General features: G+C 45.2%; 1 protein-coding gene across 1 annotated transcript in view; it reads right to left on the bottom strand.

Annotated features, from left to right (window-relative positions):
• PCNX2 (pecanex 2) overlaps positions 1-14,606 on the bottom strand; it is a 300,964-nt gene that overhangs the window by 27,587 nt on the left and 258,771 nt on the right. Inside the window, exons 26-27 of the mRNA XM_039248833.1 lie at positions 8,300-8,553; positions 1,666-1,899 (exon numbers count right to left, since the gene is read on the bottom strand). Of these exons, the coding sequence (XP_039104764.1) occupies positions 1,666-1,899; positions 8,300-8,553 (488 nt within the window). The remainder of the gene's footprint in view (positions 1-1,665; positions 1,900-8,299; positions 8,554-14,606) is intronic.

Below are 14,606 nucleotides of genomic sequence, written 5' to 3'. Positions count from 1 at the left end.
CTTTCGCATGGGTTCCAACACTCACCGACGCAGAATCATAAAGGTAGAGTTATAGGGGGCTTTGCCTGCCAGCCATTGTGGTCACTGAGGTGACTAGAACACCCCAGGGTTGGGGAATTCTCTGCTTCCTGAAGCCCTTTGTCTTGTGCTTGGACATGGAAAAAAAATTGAAATGAGGAAGCTACTTTAGGGGAGAGATGGGGCTAATGTGTGCCTTGTTGACCTAATTCTCTGGAATTTTGAATATGGTGGTTCAGGTGAAGATGGTCAGAGGTTCCAGTAAGATGGATACCCACCTTAGCACTCAATGGAGGGGCAAGATGTGTCTAGCAGGGAGGGAAGAGTATAGGAATCACGTGCAGGTGAGGGTTTTCTGTTCTCCCTATAACGAGGAGCCCACTGAATTGACCATAAGTCCACAATCGACAATTAAATTTAAGGGGTCATCCAAAGTCAGCTGAAAAAGAGGGGTGTGGGAGAGATGCAGAAGAAAGAGTCGAAATATCTTTTTGCAGGGCAAAGGAAACAATTTCAGGAACCAAATGAGGAAAGAACGCTATCACGGGGATAGCTAGGAATATCTGTAGAATTTTTGACCCCCTCAGCCACCTGAACAGGCCAAGCTTGGGTTAAGATATCAGCACTCATTCTCCTTGCTGCATCTGGGAAAGGATTCTGCCACCTGTTCCTTCTGCGACTTGCTTTTAATCACTCGAGGAAAGGTCAGGGACCTGGGTTGGTGTCATTTGGTTTGTCTCCTCAAGTCCGCTGGCAGACTCCATCACTACTGAGGAGGTTGTATTCATTTTGGAGCAACTGTCCATCAACGGCGTATGGATTCAGCTTTTCAAATCCCAAGAAGCAAGGTCAACCAAGTCCCTCCACTTGCTTCCCTCCCCTTTCTCCTCCCCTTGCTCCTCCTCCTTGCCGACCCTCCTTTCTAGAAGCTGTCATTATCCTGAAGTCATTTCTAGAAGTGTCCTCAGTGTGTGAGTGATAATGCCCACGATACACTATTGCACAAGTGATGTGGGCCATCTTGATGGCTGACAAGCTGGTTGCATGGCCACGATTCAATATGTGCAGTAAATCCTCCCGATTTCAGCAGAGATATCCTTTGTACAGAAATCTCAAAACGCACTAAACAGAGAAGTTTCCAGACTTTTAAAGCGATGACGGATGCTTAAAACTGTGCTAACCCTGAGCGCGGTATAGAGAGAAGTATCCCTTCAAGGCTCCCCTATTGGAGAAGTGGTATGTGAATTCTTCCTTTTAATTTTGCCTAAGTGTTAAATAAACATTTATCCAAATGCTTACGTCTGTCTCCTCTACAATAGCAGAGTCTACCACACAGCATAAGAAAAAGGGGCACCTTGGCGGCTCAGTCGGTTGAGCATCCGACTTCGGCTCAGGTTATGATCTTGTAGTCTGTGAGTTCGAGCCTCGCGTCGGGCTCTGGGCAGCTCAGGTTCTGGAGCCTGCTTTGGATTCTGTGTCTCCCTCTCCCTCTGCCTCTCCCCCACTCACACTCTATCTCTGTCTCTCAAAAATAAAATAAAAACATCCAAAACATTAAAAAAAAAAAAGAGAGAGACGGACTGGATAAATGCTCCTTGTTTTTTTAAATTTAACTCGACGCCTCCAGTCCTCACCTCCCTGACCTACCTCCTGTCTTTTCCGTGCACAGTACTGAATCCATTCTAGATAAACATTACAGTAGCTGGCTCGTGTAATCCCCTGGAGACACGGGACGTAGTCATCATCGGTGTTAACGTTGAACATGGCGAGGTCACGCTCGATGTAATGCCACTTGGCAAACGGCTGCAGGGACTTCAGAAGTGATTCATTTTTGATCCACGAGAGAAGTTTGGGGGATGTCACCATATAGTATATGATGCTCTGCGGAGAGAAAGCAAGATTTGGAGCCATTAGAGCCATTCAAAAGACACAAAGGCTTTTTATTTGTTGTATCTCGTAAAGTAAATCAGCGTCAGGAAAGTGTGAGAGCTACTTCCCACATGTGGTGTCATGGTATTTCCTGCTAGGGTTAATGTGTAGAACTTACTTGAGATGTTCTAGAAGGTCCTGTCTTAAGGGGCACCTTAAGACAGAATTTCTATGGTGAGGAAGAATGACAGGAGCCCCGCCCCTTCGGAGAGACACATAAGAATACCCTTGGGTTACCGCAGACTCCTGTGGAGGCCACGTGTGGCTGAATCCAGCAGAAAGACACTGGGGCAGACCCTCTCCCAGGACCCCGGCCAAAGACTGTTTAATGAACAAAAACAACAAAGTGCTTCCTAAAAAAAATCTTTTAAATGTTTATTTTTGAGAGAGAAACAGAGAGTAGGGCGTGGGGAGGAGCAGAGAGAGAGGAGACGCAGAATCCGAACCAGGTTCCAGGCTCTGAATTGTTGGCACACAGCCTGATGCGGGACTCGAACTCGCACACCCGGAGATCATGACCTGAGCTGAAGTCAGATGCTCAATGGACTGTGTCCCCCAAAAACAACAAAATTCTTATGGAAAGTACTTATGACGTAGAATTGTTGAAACACACAAGCACATGTAATCCTGGGTGCCTGGACAGTGGACATGTGTGTCGCCTTCAAGATAACCTGTGTTTTCCCCTCCATCAGAGGTTCCACTTAGGAATCCCAACCGGCGAAAATGCCACTCTGTGGCTTTCTTATGCTAAGTCACAGCTTTACCAAAAGCCATCTTGTAGTTTGCCAATGAATGCCGTCCTTCAGCAAGGCTAGCACCCAGCGAGGGGAAATCAAAATGCAGCAGAGAAAATGAACATCCAACTCGGATGTGGGTGCATCAGCAGCAGATGGGAGTATACCTTCATTATAACCTTCTCTATGCTTCATTATCACAGGCAGCTGGACGCGGTACTCAGCGCCACTGAGGCTGGGGCGGCCCCGGGAACATGGCTTGCATGTCACCTGGGAATCACGAGGAAAGGGAAGGGTGGCGTTTGGCTCAAAAGAGGCAGCCACGAGTGCTCCCGTGGCCCTCTCTGATCGTAAAAACACATTCTTCCCAGGAAGAAGACAGAAAGGACGCCCCATGGCGTGGGCCTGGCCAGGGCTGAGGTGACACCCGTGACTGAGTGGGCAGAGACCCGCTTTTCTAGGCGGGCTCCTGCCCTCTCTCCTGCTCTGCCCTCCCTCTGGCTGGGTCATGAGATCTGGAGCACCCAGGGCAGAGCTTGCTGATGAGGGTCCGGTTTCAGGTTATCTGAGGAGTTTGAGCAGGTGAGCGGATGGACTCACGCGGTCCCTGGATTTGGGCCAAACGAGGGCAAATGCCTGACTCAGCCATTCTCAGCTGTTAGGACCGACGGCAGCCTGGGCTTCGGGAAGGCTGATCTGCAGCTCATGGCGTGTGTGGCCTTCCTTCTCTGGGACATCTTCTCTGTGGCCAAGCGGGGAGAACGAAGTCCGCAGTTCATGTGCTCTGTCATTTCTGCAGCACTGTGCCCAGGACAACAATGCTGGCCCGGAGAAGGCCCTTGAGCGTAAGAGTGGGAGGGAAGGAGGAGGAGGAAAGGACAGAGGCGCGAGTGAAGCCCACTTCTCTTCATTTTTCTGAGATTTAAGACGAGAAGAGTGAGTATGAAGAACTCAGCACGCGGCCTGCACCCAGCTTATATTTGGCATATAAGTCCTGGAATCCAGGACTTACCCACCCAGGGGGCTTGAGGCTCAGGGAGTCAGTGCCAGGTGCCCAGGTGAGGGGCGAGGAGTCGGGGTAAGGGGACAGAGGGCATGTGGGGCCAGGGACAGCTGAGTCTGTGGTGGTCACCAGAGTGCCTTCTAATATTCAAAAATGTCAGTTCTGAATCTGGAGGTTTTTTTTTTTTTTTAATTTTTGAGAGAGACAGAGAGATAGAGTGTGAGCTGGCAAGGGTCAGAGAGTGGGGAGACACAGAATCCGAGGCAGACTCAGCTTCTGAGCTGTCAGCACAGAGCCCGATGCGGGGCTTGAGCTCATGAACTGTGAGACCATGACCTGAGCCGAAGTCGGACGCTTAACCGACTGAGCCACCCAGGCGCCCCTGAACCTGGAGGGTTTCTACTGTCGACTTGCTGACAGGATAATTTAAAAGTTTTATGATGCAGGTGGTTTGCACAGCTGACCCAAAGTCGCAAGCACAGGAGAATCTGTGACTGGCCAGAGGCACGGCGTCTCGCCCAACAATTACTAAGGGTACAAAGACGTTGGGTCTGTCTGAACATCTGGCTCTAGCAAACATCTGGTCTGGTTTTTCCCCCCCGATATGTCCTAAGCACATGTAGCAGACAGGAACAACAAACAAAACCTGAAGGGCGTTTACCTTTTCATTCATTCCTAGGGAGGAATGAAAATAGCCCCCGATGAAGTCAGAATAGTTAACGAGGGTTTTGAATCCCGGAGGTTAAAACTTCCTTCTCCAGGTCTGGCACAGTCTTGCGGCGTTGACTTCCCAGTGCTTCCCCCGGCTCAGCTCTCCCGTGTGCCAGGGGAATCCGCTCCTCTCGCTCCGGAGGAAACACACCACACACCCAATAGTTGCAACCCATTACCCCATTTCCAGTTGGCTTCGGCAGAAATTCTGTCAGGGAGACAGAGTCAATGAACAGTGTGAAATCCTTCAGAATCTGTCAGGATGAAATGGACACGACACTAAGAAGAACTGATAAGTAAGGACGGGGGAGGGGGTGGGAGTGGGGAATGAATGGACGATGTACAACGTGATCCTTGTTGAAAGCGGGACGTCTTCTGAATTAATCCACCGTATCTTGCTCCTCCAGCAGGGATTCTCCTGGCTTCTCATTTTCATTGTAGATCAGCATATTCTATCAGACAGCTCATTCTAGGAAGGGGGCTCTGGCAGGCAGACCCACATGTGGGGTCTTCCGCTCCTCATTCTGCAAGGGCAGCGATAAGCACATCTCGTTTCTGGAAAGCTTGGACAGGAACAAAGTCAGCAGGAAAGCCAGGCCCTCGCAGAAAGCTGTTTCCTTGACTGCTCCGAGGGTTTAAAACACCAATAAATGGAGGGGAGCTGGAGGAGGCACCAGAGAAAACCCTCCAGTCGTCAAGAAGGAAATGATTTCAAATATATTCATACAGGGTGGGGGAAGTGACCCAGTTTATTAGGAGATTAAAAACAAGAAGAAAGAAATCCTTTTGTGTCATGGAATTATGCCATGCTTTTCTTCCTGTTTGATTTGCCTGCCCAATAAAAAATAATCATGATGATGATAAAAAGAATGAAACTTCAAGCAACTCAGAATAACAAAGGCAATTTAGTACACCAAGTAAGCAAGGTTTTTACCCTCAAAGGCTCTCTCTTCTGTTCTGATAGCCACTCGGCGCTCCAGAAATGTTCTTTAACTACCTCCACGGAGGGGATGAGTGCAAATTCTGAGCTACCCCACACCAAAGGGCGGGCAAGCACTGAATGCTGGATGGAGAGACAGTCTCGCGTGAACAGGCCTGTGGATGCCACCGTGAACTAACCCAACTGCCTCCGAATCTCGGCCCCTCCCGGGCACTGACTGGGAATTTGAGAGAATTCTGTTTCTCTTGAGCACAAATATGTCTGTAGTGGTGGCCAAGCTTTGCTGTGCATCAAATCACTTAGGAAATGAATTTAAAGCTACAGGTACTGAGGCCCCTCCCCAGGCCCACGGAGTTGGAATATATCAATTCAATTACCAGTTGCAGGGAGGGAGGTATCAAAAAGCAGGTCCTGGAGTGGTGCCCCCAAGGCCTCTGGAAAAGCCAAGAAGGTCAACCCCAAGAAGGTATCACACCCTTCCCTCTCCCTTCTCTCACTCATGGTGACTCGCTGCTCAATCGTATGAGGCTGGGTCTGTCCACAAGTCTGACCCGTGGAAAGGCTGTTTATGGGGAGCCCCCGATTCACAGAGATGGGGCTCAGTGTTGAACCCCCTTCCCATGACCTGCCCCCACAGCAGGTCACTCAGACTCTTGCCTACATCTGGATCTCATCCACCCGGACTGTATGGTCTGGACCCCAGATCCACATTACCTGGGACCTTTGTTCATTCAGTCTAAATAATTCACTGGACACCTCAACATGCAAGTCATCACACTGAACTCTGGGGACCCGAAGAGGAGTCAGGTGGGCGCGGCTCTGGTGCTGAGGGAGCTGCCGGAAGGCGGAGGCGAGGTGAACGCCGGGCATGGGCCCCGAGGCAGCTTGTGAGCACAGCGACGGTGAGGAGAGAATAGCAGGAGGAGGGGGCCTGGCGGGGGTGGGGGCGGGGGTTCAGGAATGTGTGTGCAAAGGTGGGGATGGGGGGCAGTGTAGAAACTCTACCGGAAACAACCGTGGAAAGTTCCAGATGGTTTCTGTCTGGGTTCAAGGCTGCTCAGAACGCACTTTCCTAACCTCCTCACTGCCGGGACAGGACAACCTTCTGGCCACTGGGAGACACCAGGAATGTACTGTGGCAAGTTCCAGGAGCATTTCTAGGGCACAGCTGGCACATGCCCTCTGTCTCCTGTGTCCTCTCCTCCATCCATTTAAGCCTGGGGCTTACATCTTGGAACACGAAGTGGGGGAAGCCACTTAAAATGGTAGGACTGGCCGCTGGAAGGAACCTGGGTCCCTAGGACTTCCTGGAACAGAGCCACTGCTCCCTTCTTCATTCACGTGCAACAGAAACACGCTTCTCACACGAGGGTGCCATAGTTATTTCATGACACACTGCCAACTCTACTCCCAACTGGCACACCAAGGTTGCCTAGGGTTGACTCCGTATAGAAAACGTCTTACAGCCTAGTTTATATTGGCCAAGGGAGCAGACCCTGAAGTTCATGAGGCGGGAGGTCAACACTCCCTGATTTACTTTTCCAAGTCTGCCCCAGTGCATGGAAGGCTGGGCGAAACATCCACAGTTCCGTGTGAGGTGTGGCTGTAAATTCCCGCACCCCTTCACCACACGTGAAGGTGGCGGATATGAACCACTAAATCGGTTTTGAATATTCTGCGCAGGAAAGGGTTTCACCAACATGTCTTGTTGCAGCTGCCTTGGGGTGTGATCATTAAGAATTATTTAACCTTCTGACTTTTTACAATCTGTCTTCTATTTCCCGTAAACTTTAGCGCTATGGACGCACCCATGGGGCTCTCCTTGGGAGATATTCCACATTTCTTGGTTGAAACCCCTGACGCTTGAGGCACCTGTGTTATCTGTCTACGTTGCATTTCCTCATTTCTGCTGGGCCACCTCTTGCAGCCTCGGCTGGAAGGGAGTCCGGGATCTCAAATGGAGAAGCGTCCTCGTTTTAAATGGCATTAAAATGTGGACTGCTCTGAGGACAAGGACCCAGGGTTCTCTGCATGCAGAGTGCTCCCTCTGAACAGAGGCCAGAACAAAGACTCCCCCCTCTTAGGAAACACCTTCACCTGATTGTCCCTCTGTACCCTTGCTCAAGGTTCACATTTGTTTTCTGGGAGACTTCACTCCAAACCGGCACATTTTCTGAGGGTGAATAGGGGTTAGGCAGATGTGGATACCAGCAACAGCAGAGCTCTGTGGTTAGTCCCAAATGAGCATGGACGAAAGGCTGTCATAACTAATCCTCATTAGATCATTTCACTATACTTTCGAGTTTTTATTTTAAGCTTAAAAAATAAATCTGGTTCTAATGTGGAAATTGCAGGGTATCTAAAGTGATAACTTCTGGGGCACCTGGGTGGCTTAGTCGGTTAAGCGTCCGACTTTCGCTTAGGTCATGATCTCGCGGTTCATGGGTTCAAGCCCCGCGTCGGGCTCTGTGCTGACTGCCAGCTCAGAGCCTGGAGCCTGTTTCAGTCTGTGACTCCCTCTCTCTCTGAACCTCCCCTGCTCACGCTGTCTCTCTCTCTCTCCTAGAAATAAATAAAACATTAAAAAAATAAAAAATAATAAAGTGATAACTTCTAACATGTAAACACTGACGTTTGGTGATATTTTCAGGACATTTCAATTCACCATCGCCACCATCACATAGCTGTGCTGCGTTAGAAGTGAAGACACAGATCTATGGAAGGAAAAGAACTGTCTATTAGCCACCGTTAGAAGGTGACTCAAAGCATGAATTCAAAGGCTACCTCAAAGCCCTTGAGGCTTGTTTTGCTAAACCGGCAGTTCCCCAACCTAGCTGGGTCTCAGATTTGGAAGTTGAGGAGAAGCTTCAGAATCTAGCTATTTGCAAAGCTCTTCCGGAGTCTCCTAGGCCAGCCCAAAGGGATTACTCAGGCAAGTGTCCCGGGGGCCCAGAGCAGCGATACCTTGATGTAGTACCGGATGAGTGTCCTGCGGAGGTCATACACCTGCAGCATGGTGGCTGCGTTGTTGTCCATGATGCTGTAGCCCTGCAGGATGTACTGTGTTCGTGTGATCTCCCAGGTGAGCCAACGGAGGTTAAACGCGGCATTGCAGGACAACAGGTGCGGCAGGTGGCCCGGCTTACAGCAGCAACAGCCTCTGTCGTCCTCATCACCTTCCATGATGGCCTCGACCTCTCTCTGCTGGCAGTAGGTTCCTGGCAGAGCACAAACATGAGGCAAGTTACACAAGAAGTCACTGGGTAACCTTTGTTTACGAGGGACTTTCCCCTGGCCTTCACTGGAGGGGAAGACCCGAAGGGAGTCTGGGAATCAGAATTGTTTAATTCTTAAGTTCCCAAACAAGTCACCGTTCTCATCGTCAGTGACTCTTTTCTTCATTCGCATTCACTCTGATTCTCATCTCCTCCCCATTTTGTTGTGCGTGCGAGAGGAAGCTGACTTGCACAGTACTCATGGGCCCCACGTTGAAAGACAGTACGGTTATACTCTTGAGCTTCCTTTTCCAAAAGCCAGCAGGTCACCACTGAGCAGAGAGGAGGCTAAATATAGGTGGCAGGTGATGTCTGAGAGCAAGTAGGTGCAGGCTGAAGTGTTTTTCAGGAAGGAAAGTTCCCTGCTTCTTTCCCTGGAAGAGCTCCATTGCCTAACCATAAGGGCACACCACGCATGCCACCTCACCTCGCATGACTGAGAGCAAGATGTTGGGGGGGCCTCAACGTTTTTGTCAATGATGTGAAGGGGAACATACACAGTGTGCCAACGACATGGGTTGCTGGTACCGTCTGGAATGCAGAGTTGTGACCTAAGATGACCTCAGAAGATAGGACCGTGGACTGAAACTAACATGCTGAAAACTAATAGGAATAAATGGAATATCCAGCATCTAGTTTCAAAAAACCAGATACATAACTTGTGAAGATATAGTAGCATATTTTACAAGTGCTTTGGTAGTTTCGTTGATCACAGAACCAGAAGCAGGAAAAGGGAAAGATCCGACTTGGAACAGCTCCTCCGAACCCTTGGGTGTTTTTAGCTTAGGAGAAATGTGGTTTCACTTCTGTTGGAAGAGATCGTGCTGGCTTGTTGTCCAGAGAACGGACTATCGAGGCAGCAGGGGTGGAAGCGAGGATATCAGTTAGGAGGCTGTTAGTTAACACACCCAAGATAGCAGTGATTTGGATAAAGGCCGTTGGGGAAAATCTGGAGAAATGATCACATTCTGGATCTCTCTGAAGGTAGTCTGCTAGGATTGGGGAACCAATTTGGATAGGAGATGTTGAAAAGATGCATGAAGAATGGTGTGAAGTTTTCTGACCTGAGTGAGGTAAGAAGTGAAAAGACCGGTCATGGAGATGGTGAAGACTGCAGGGGAGCAGCCTTTGGGTGGGCTGATGGGAAGATCGGGAATTTTTAATTCCATGTGTGAAGTTTTAGCAGTTCGCCATTAATCGAAATGGAGATGTCAAGTAGACAGTTGGATTAAGAAATCTGGTTCAGGAGAAGGGTTCTGGCAGAGATTCATAACATCTGAGAGGATTATCAGGATACAGGGGCGATTTGAAGTAATCTGGGGAGAGAGGCCAAGTCAGAGCTGAGCTCTGAGCGTTCCGTTCAGAGGCTGGGGAGGTGAGGTGCTACCAATAAAAACGATTGACGAGAAGTAGCCTGTGAGGTCAGAAGAAAGCCAGAAAGAGGCAAAAGGCAAGTTAAAAGAGAGAGAGAGAGAGAGAGATAAAAAAAGAGTTTCAAGGAAGAGGGAACATCAGCTATGTTAAATGATGCTTGTAGGTTAAATTACCTGAGGAATGAACTGTGAGAGTTGACAAAACAGAGGTGAATGATAATCTCTGTGAGAGAGGTTCTGGTGTAATGATGGGTGGGGGAGGGGATGCCTGCTTGGAGCCAACTGAAGACAGTAAGAGAGAAAAACGCAGGTACAGTTAGTGTAGGCAACACTATTGGGAAGTTTAAAAATCTTTACGATTTTATTATATTTTTGGCTTTCCTTGCATAGACTGGGACCTCCTCTCCAATGTTAAATAAACATTAGTTTAGATGGAAAGTATTCATTCTTTTAGCATTACATAAGGACACTAGCTGTAGGTTTTTCATAACTGCTCTTTGTCAAAAGGAGGAAGTCTTCTTCCATTTCCAGTTTTCTAAGAATGTGTATTAAAATCGGAAATAGGTATTTAATTCTAGCAAATGCTTTTCCTGTTTTTCCCATTTATTCTGTTAATATGGTGAACTATATTGATTAATTTCCACATATTAAACCAATCTTTCATTACTGGGATAAACATCACAAATTTATATATTGCTGGATTTGGGTTTCCAGTATTTTGTTGGGAATTTTTGCATATACACATTCACAAGGTACATTGGACTACAGGTTTATGTCCTTGTCTGGTATATATATTGAGCTTATGAAATGTATTGGGACGCGTTTTCTCTTCTATTTTCTGAAAGTCTTTAAGCAATATCGGTGATAATTCTTGCTTACATATGTAATAGAGTTTAATAGAGTTTACATGTTTAATAGTGACAGAGTGATTCTAGAGTTCTCTCTGTGGCCAAGATGTTTTGTTTTTGTTTTGTTTTTCCTTACAAATTCAATTTCTTTAGCACATATAGGTCTATTCAGATTTTCTGTTTCTTCAGGTGTCAAATTCAGAAAGTTATATTTTTCAATGAGTTTTTAATTTCACCTAACTTGTCAAATTTATAAAATATCCTTATTATGATGTTTGTAACATCTGGAGTAATGTCCCTTGTTGATTCCTGATCTTGATAATCTGTGTTTTATCTTTCCTTTCTTGATCAGTCCGGGTAAAGTTTTTGTTTTGTTTTGTTTTGTTTTGTTTTCAATTTTATGGGTCTTTCCTGAGAACCAGCATTTGGTTTCATGATTTTCCTCTATTGTTTCTTTATTTTCTGGTCCATAGATTTCCTGCTCTTATTTTTTAAAATTTTCTTCTTTTATTTGCTTCGGGTTTTATTTCATCTCCTTTTCCTAGTTTCTTCAGGTGAAAGTGTAGGTTGGGAGTCGCCAATTTGTATTTTGTAAAAGGTCAGAGAGTAAATATTTTAAGATTTGGGGGCCACATCTGGTCTATATTACTGCTCTCTCTTCCTCCCCTCTTTATCTCTTCTTTCCCTCCTTCTCTATCTCCATCCCTTTAATATAAAAGTCATTCTAAGTTCATAGGCATAGTTTGCCAACTCCTCGCTTAGATCATTGATTTAAACCTTTCTTCTTTGCTATTATAAACCTTTAGAGCTGTAAGTTTTTCTCTAAGCATTGCTTTGGCTGTATCCCCATACATTTTTTATATTGGTATTTCTAATTTTCATTCAGTTTAATTATTTTGTAACTCACATAGTTTTTATTCCTTAAACCTCTGTTATTGGGTGCATGCACATTTGAGACTTTTATCTTCATGATGAATTGACCCTTCAATCATTATAAAATATCTTTTTTTATTTTGGCTAGGGATTACAAAATGCGTTTTCACCTTCTCACAACCTGCAATAGATGGATTTCTTAGCACTCTTCCTGTAATGTTGTAAGATTATTACCAAGATATATTAACTCTTTCATGTCCTTTCCATTATTGTCAAATATTTTAACATATATTTAAATCCCATAATAGACTGTCATTAGTTTGCTGTAAACAGTCAATTTTTTAAAAAGCATTTTAAAAAGAAGAGAACATCTTTGCTCACATATTTGCCATTTCTGGCAATCTTCATTGTTTTACATTGAATCAATTTTCTATCTGTTATCATTTGCTTTCTAACTGAAGAATTACCTTTACCATTTGTTACAGTGGAGGTTAGCTGGTAATTATGTCAACTTTAGCTTTCCTGGAAATATGTAAATTTTGCCTTCAGTTTTGAAGGATATTTTCCTTAGCTGTAGAATTCTGGGTTGATAGTTTTCTTTTCTTTCAGCCCTTAAAAAATACCATTGCACTATTTTCTGACTTGCATTATTTCTTATGAGATTTTAATGATAATTCACATGCTTGTTTCCCTGGATATTAAATGTTTTCCCAACTTTCGCGTGATCTTGACAAAATGATGATAGAAAAATCTCAGATGTTCTTTTTATTTTTTTAAATTGTCACCAGTTTGAGGATTATGTGTTAAGTTCTGGTTTTCTTTGTGTTTATCCTGCTTGGGGTGTGCTGAGCTCCTGGGATTTATGGATTGATATTTTTCATCAATTCTGAAACTTTTTGGATAGAAGTTTTTCATTTTTTTTTCTGCCCCTAATTATCACTTTTCCTTTTGGACTCCAGTTTTACACATATGTTAGAATGCTTGATATTGTCCCCATAGATCACCTAGTGTCTATTTTCTTTAACCTTTTATTATTTGCATCGGTTTGGATAGCTTCTATTGCCTTGTCTTCAAGTTCATTGATCTCTTCTTCCACCCTCTAAAGTTTTCATTTCAGACATTGTATTTTATTTTTAGAATGTCTAGTTTTTTCCTATGATAGTCTCCATCAGTACAATCATTATGATCATTTTTCCTCTGAATTCCTAAACATATTAATATCCATTTGAAATTTCTTTTCTGTTACCTCCAATATCTTTGTGTGTGTCTCTATTGTTTTCTTCTCCTGGTTACAGATCACTTTTTTCTGCTTCTTTTCATATTTAGAAGCTCTTATTATTTGCTGGATATTGTTGATGCTATAGTGTTGACAGTCTGGACTTTTTTTGGGGGGGCTTTTCAAAGAGTTATGTCTGTTAAGTAGTTAATTTATTTGCACATCAGCTTGTCAGCTTGATCCTTTTGAAACTATTTTTTACAATTTAAACCCAAGTTAGTTAACATATAGTGTAATAATGATTTCAAGAATAGAATGTAGCGATTTATCACTTACATGTAACACCCAGTGCTCCTCCCAACAAGTGTCCTCCTTACTGCCCCTCTCCCCTTTAGCCCTGTCCCCCACCCAACACCCCACCAGCAACCCTCAGTTTGTTATCTGTCTTTAAGACTCTCTTATTTTTAATCTTTGTTTGAGAGTGTCTAGAGTAGACCTCTAGGGTGATAATATCTCTACTCCCAAAGCTTGGTCTTTCTGGGGTCTTGGTTGAATTCCTGGGATGTTCAACAAGATGTCTCCACCAGATGATTGGAATTTCTACATCTCAGCACCTTACAGCCTCCATATTCTCTAGTTAGCTCACACCTCCCCCGTTACTATTCTCTAAACGGACTTGCCTCTAACATTCAGCAGGTTAATACTCATCCAATCACTAAAGAGGATCCCCGTACAGATTTTCACAGTGCCTTCTTTGTGAAATTCACTCCTGTCTGATACTCTGACCCACAAAGTCCAGCTACCTTAGCAGCAGCTGATTCTGCCTCCCTACCTCAGCAAGACAACTGTATTCTACTTAGGTGCTGCCCCCCCACCCCCATACTACATATAAGAAAGGGTCTCTAGGAAGAAAGCAAGGGTAATTATGGAGTCTACTTGTGTGTTTTCTTTCTCTTGTTGATCAGAGGCTTGCACTGTCTTTTTTTTTTTTTAATGTTTTATTTATTTTTGAGAGAGAGGTAGAGACAGTGTGAGCAGGGGAGGGTCAGAGAGAAAGGGAGACACAGAATCTGAAGATAGGCTCCAGGCTCTGAGCTAGCTGTCAGCACAGAGCCCGATGCGGGGCTCGAACCTGCGAACCGTGAGATCATGACCTGAGCCGAAGTCGGATGCGGACCCGACTGAGACACCCAGGCGCCCCCCCCCCTTTTTTTTTAAAGAGGCTTGCACTGTCTATTCAGTGTCTGAAAGAAGTTGATTAATATATTTTTCCTAGTTTTATAATTGTTTATGGCAGGAAGTATAGTCCAGTACTGGTTACTCAGTCATGGCCAAAAGGGTAAGTCTCTGAATCTGTTTGCATGTCTGTTGAGACTGAATTCAGACATAAAAACTGTCCCTTACATCCATTTCTGTACCATTTACTTTTTCCAAGATCCCATACCATTATTCACCATGACTGCTACTTAGCAGGTGCTAACGAAGTAGCTGGTGGACTGCCTGAATGAATAAACGAAGGGAAGATTTTTATCCAGATCACTGCGTGCACAGGCAATAGAAACTATTGAGAAAATGCATGGCAGACTATATTACGTATTTGACAGATAAAGAAAATCAATGTCTGTCCTAAGCCTCTCCACAGAACTCATAAATGAGAGACTACAACCTTCAAATAATAATGTACAT

This window comes from Hyaena hyaena, unplaced genomic scaffold (assembly GCF_003009895.1).
Source record: "Hyaena hyaena isolate Hyena2069 unplaced genomic scaffold, ASM300989v1 scaffold_319, whole genome shotgun sequence".
Taxonomy (NCBI): domain Eukaryota; kingdom Metazoa; phylum Chordata; class Mammalia; order Carnivora; family Hyaenidae; genus Hyaena; species Hyaena hyaena.
Note: the sequence above shows the minus strand (reverse complement) of the source record. Positions and strands in the feature narration are given on the sequence as shown.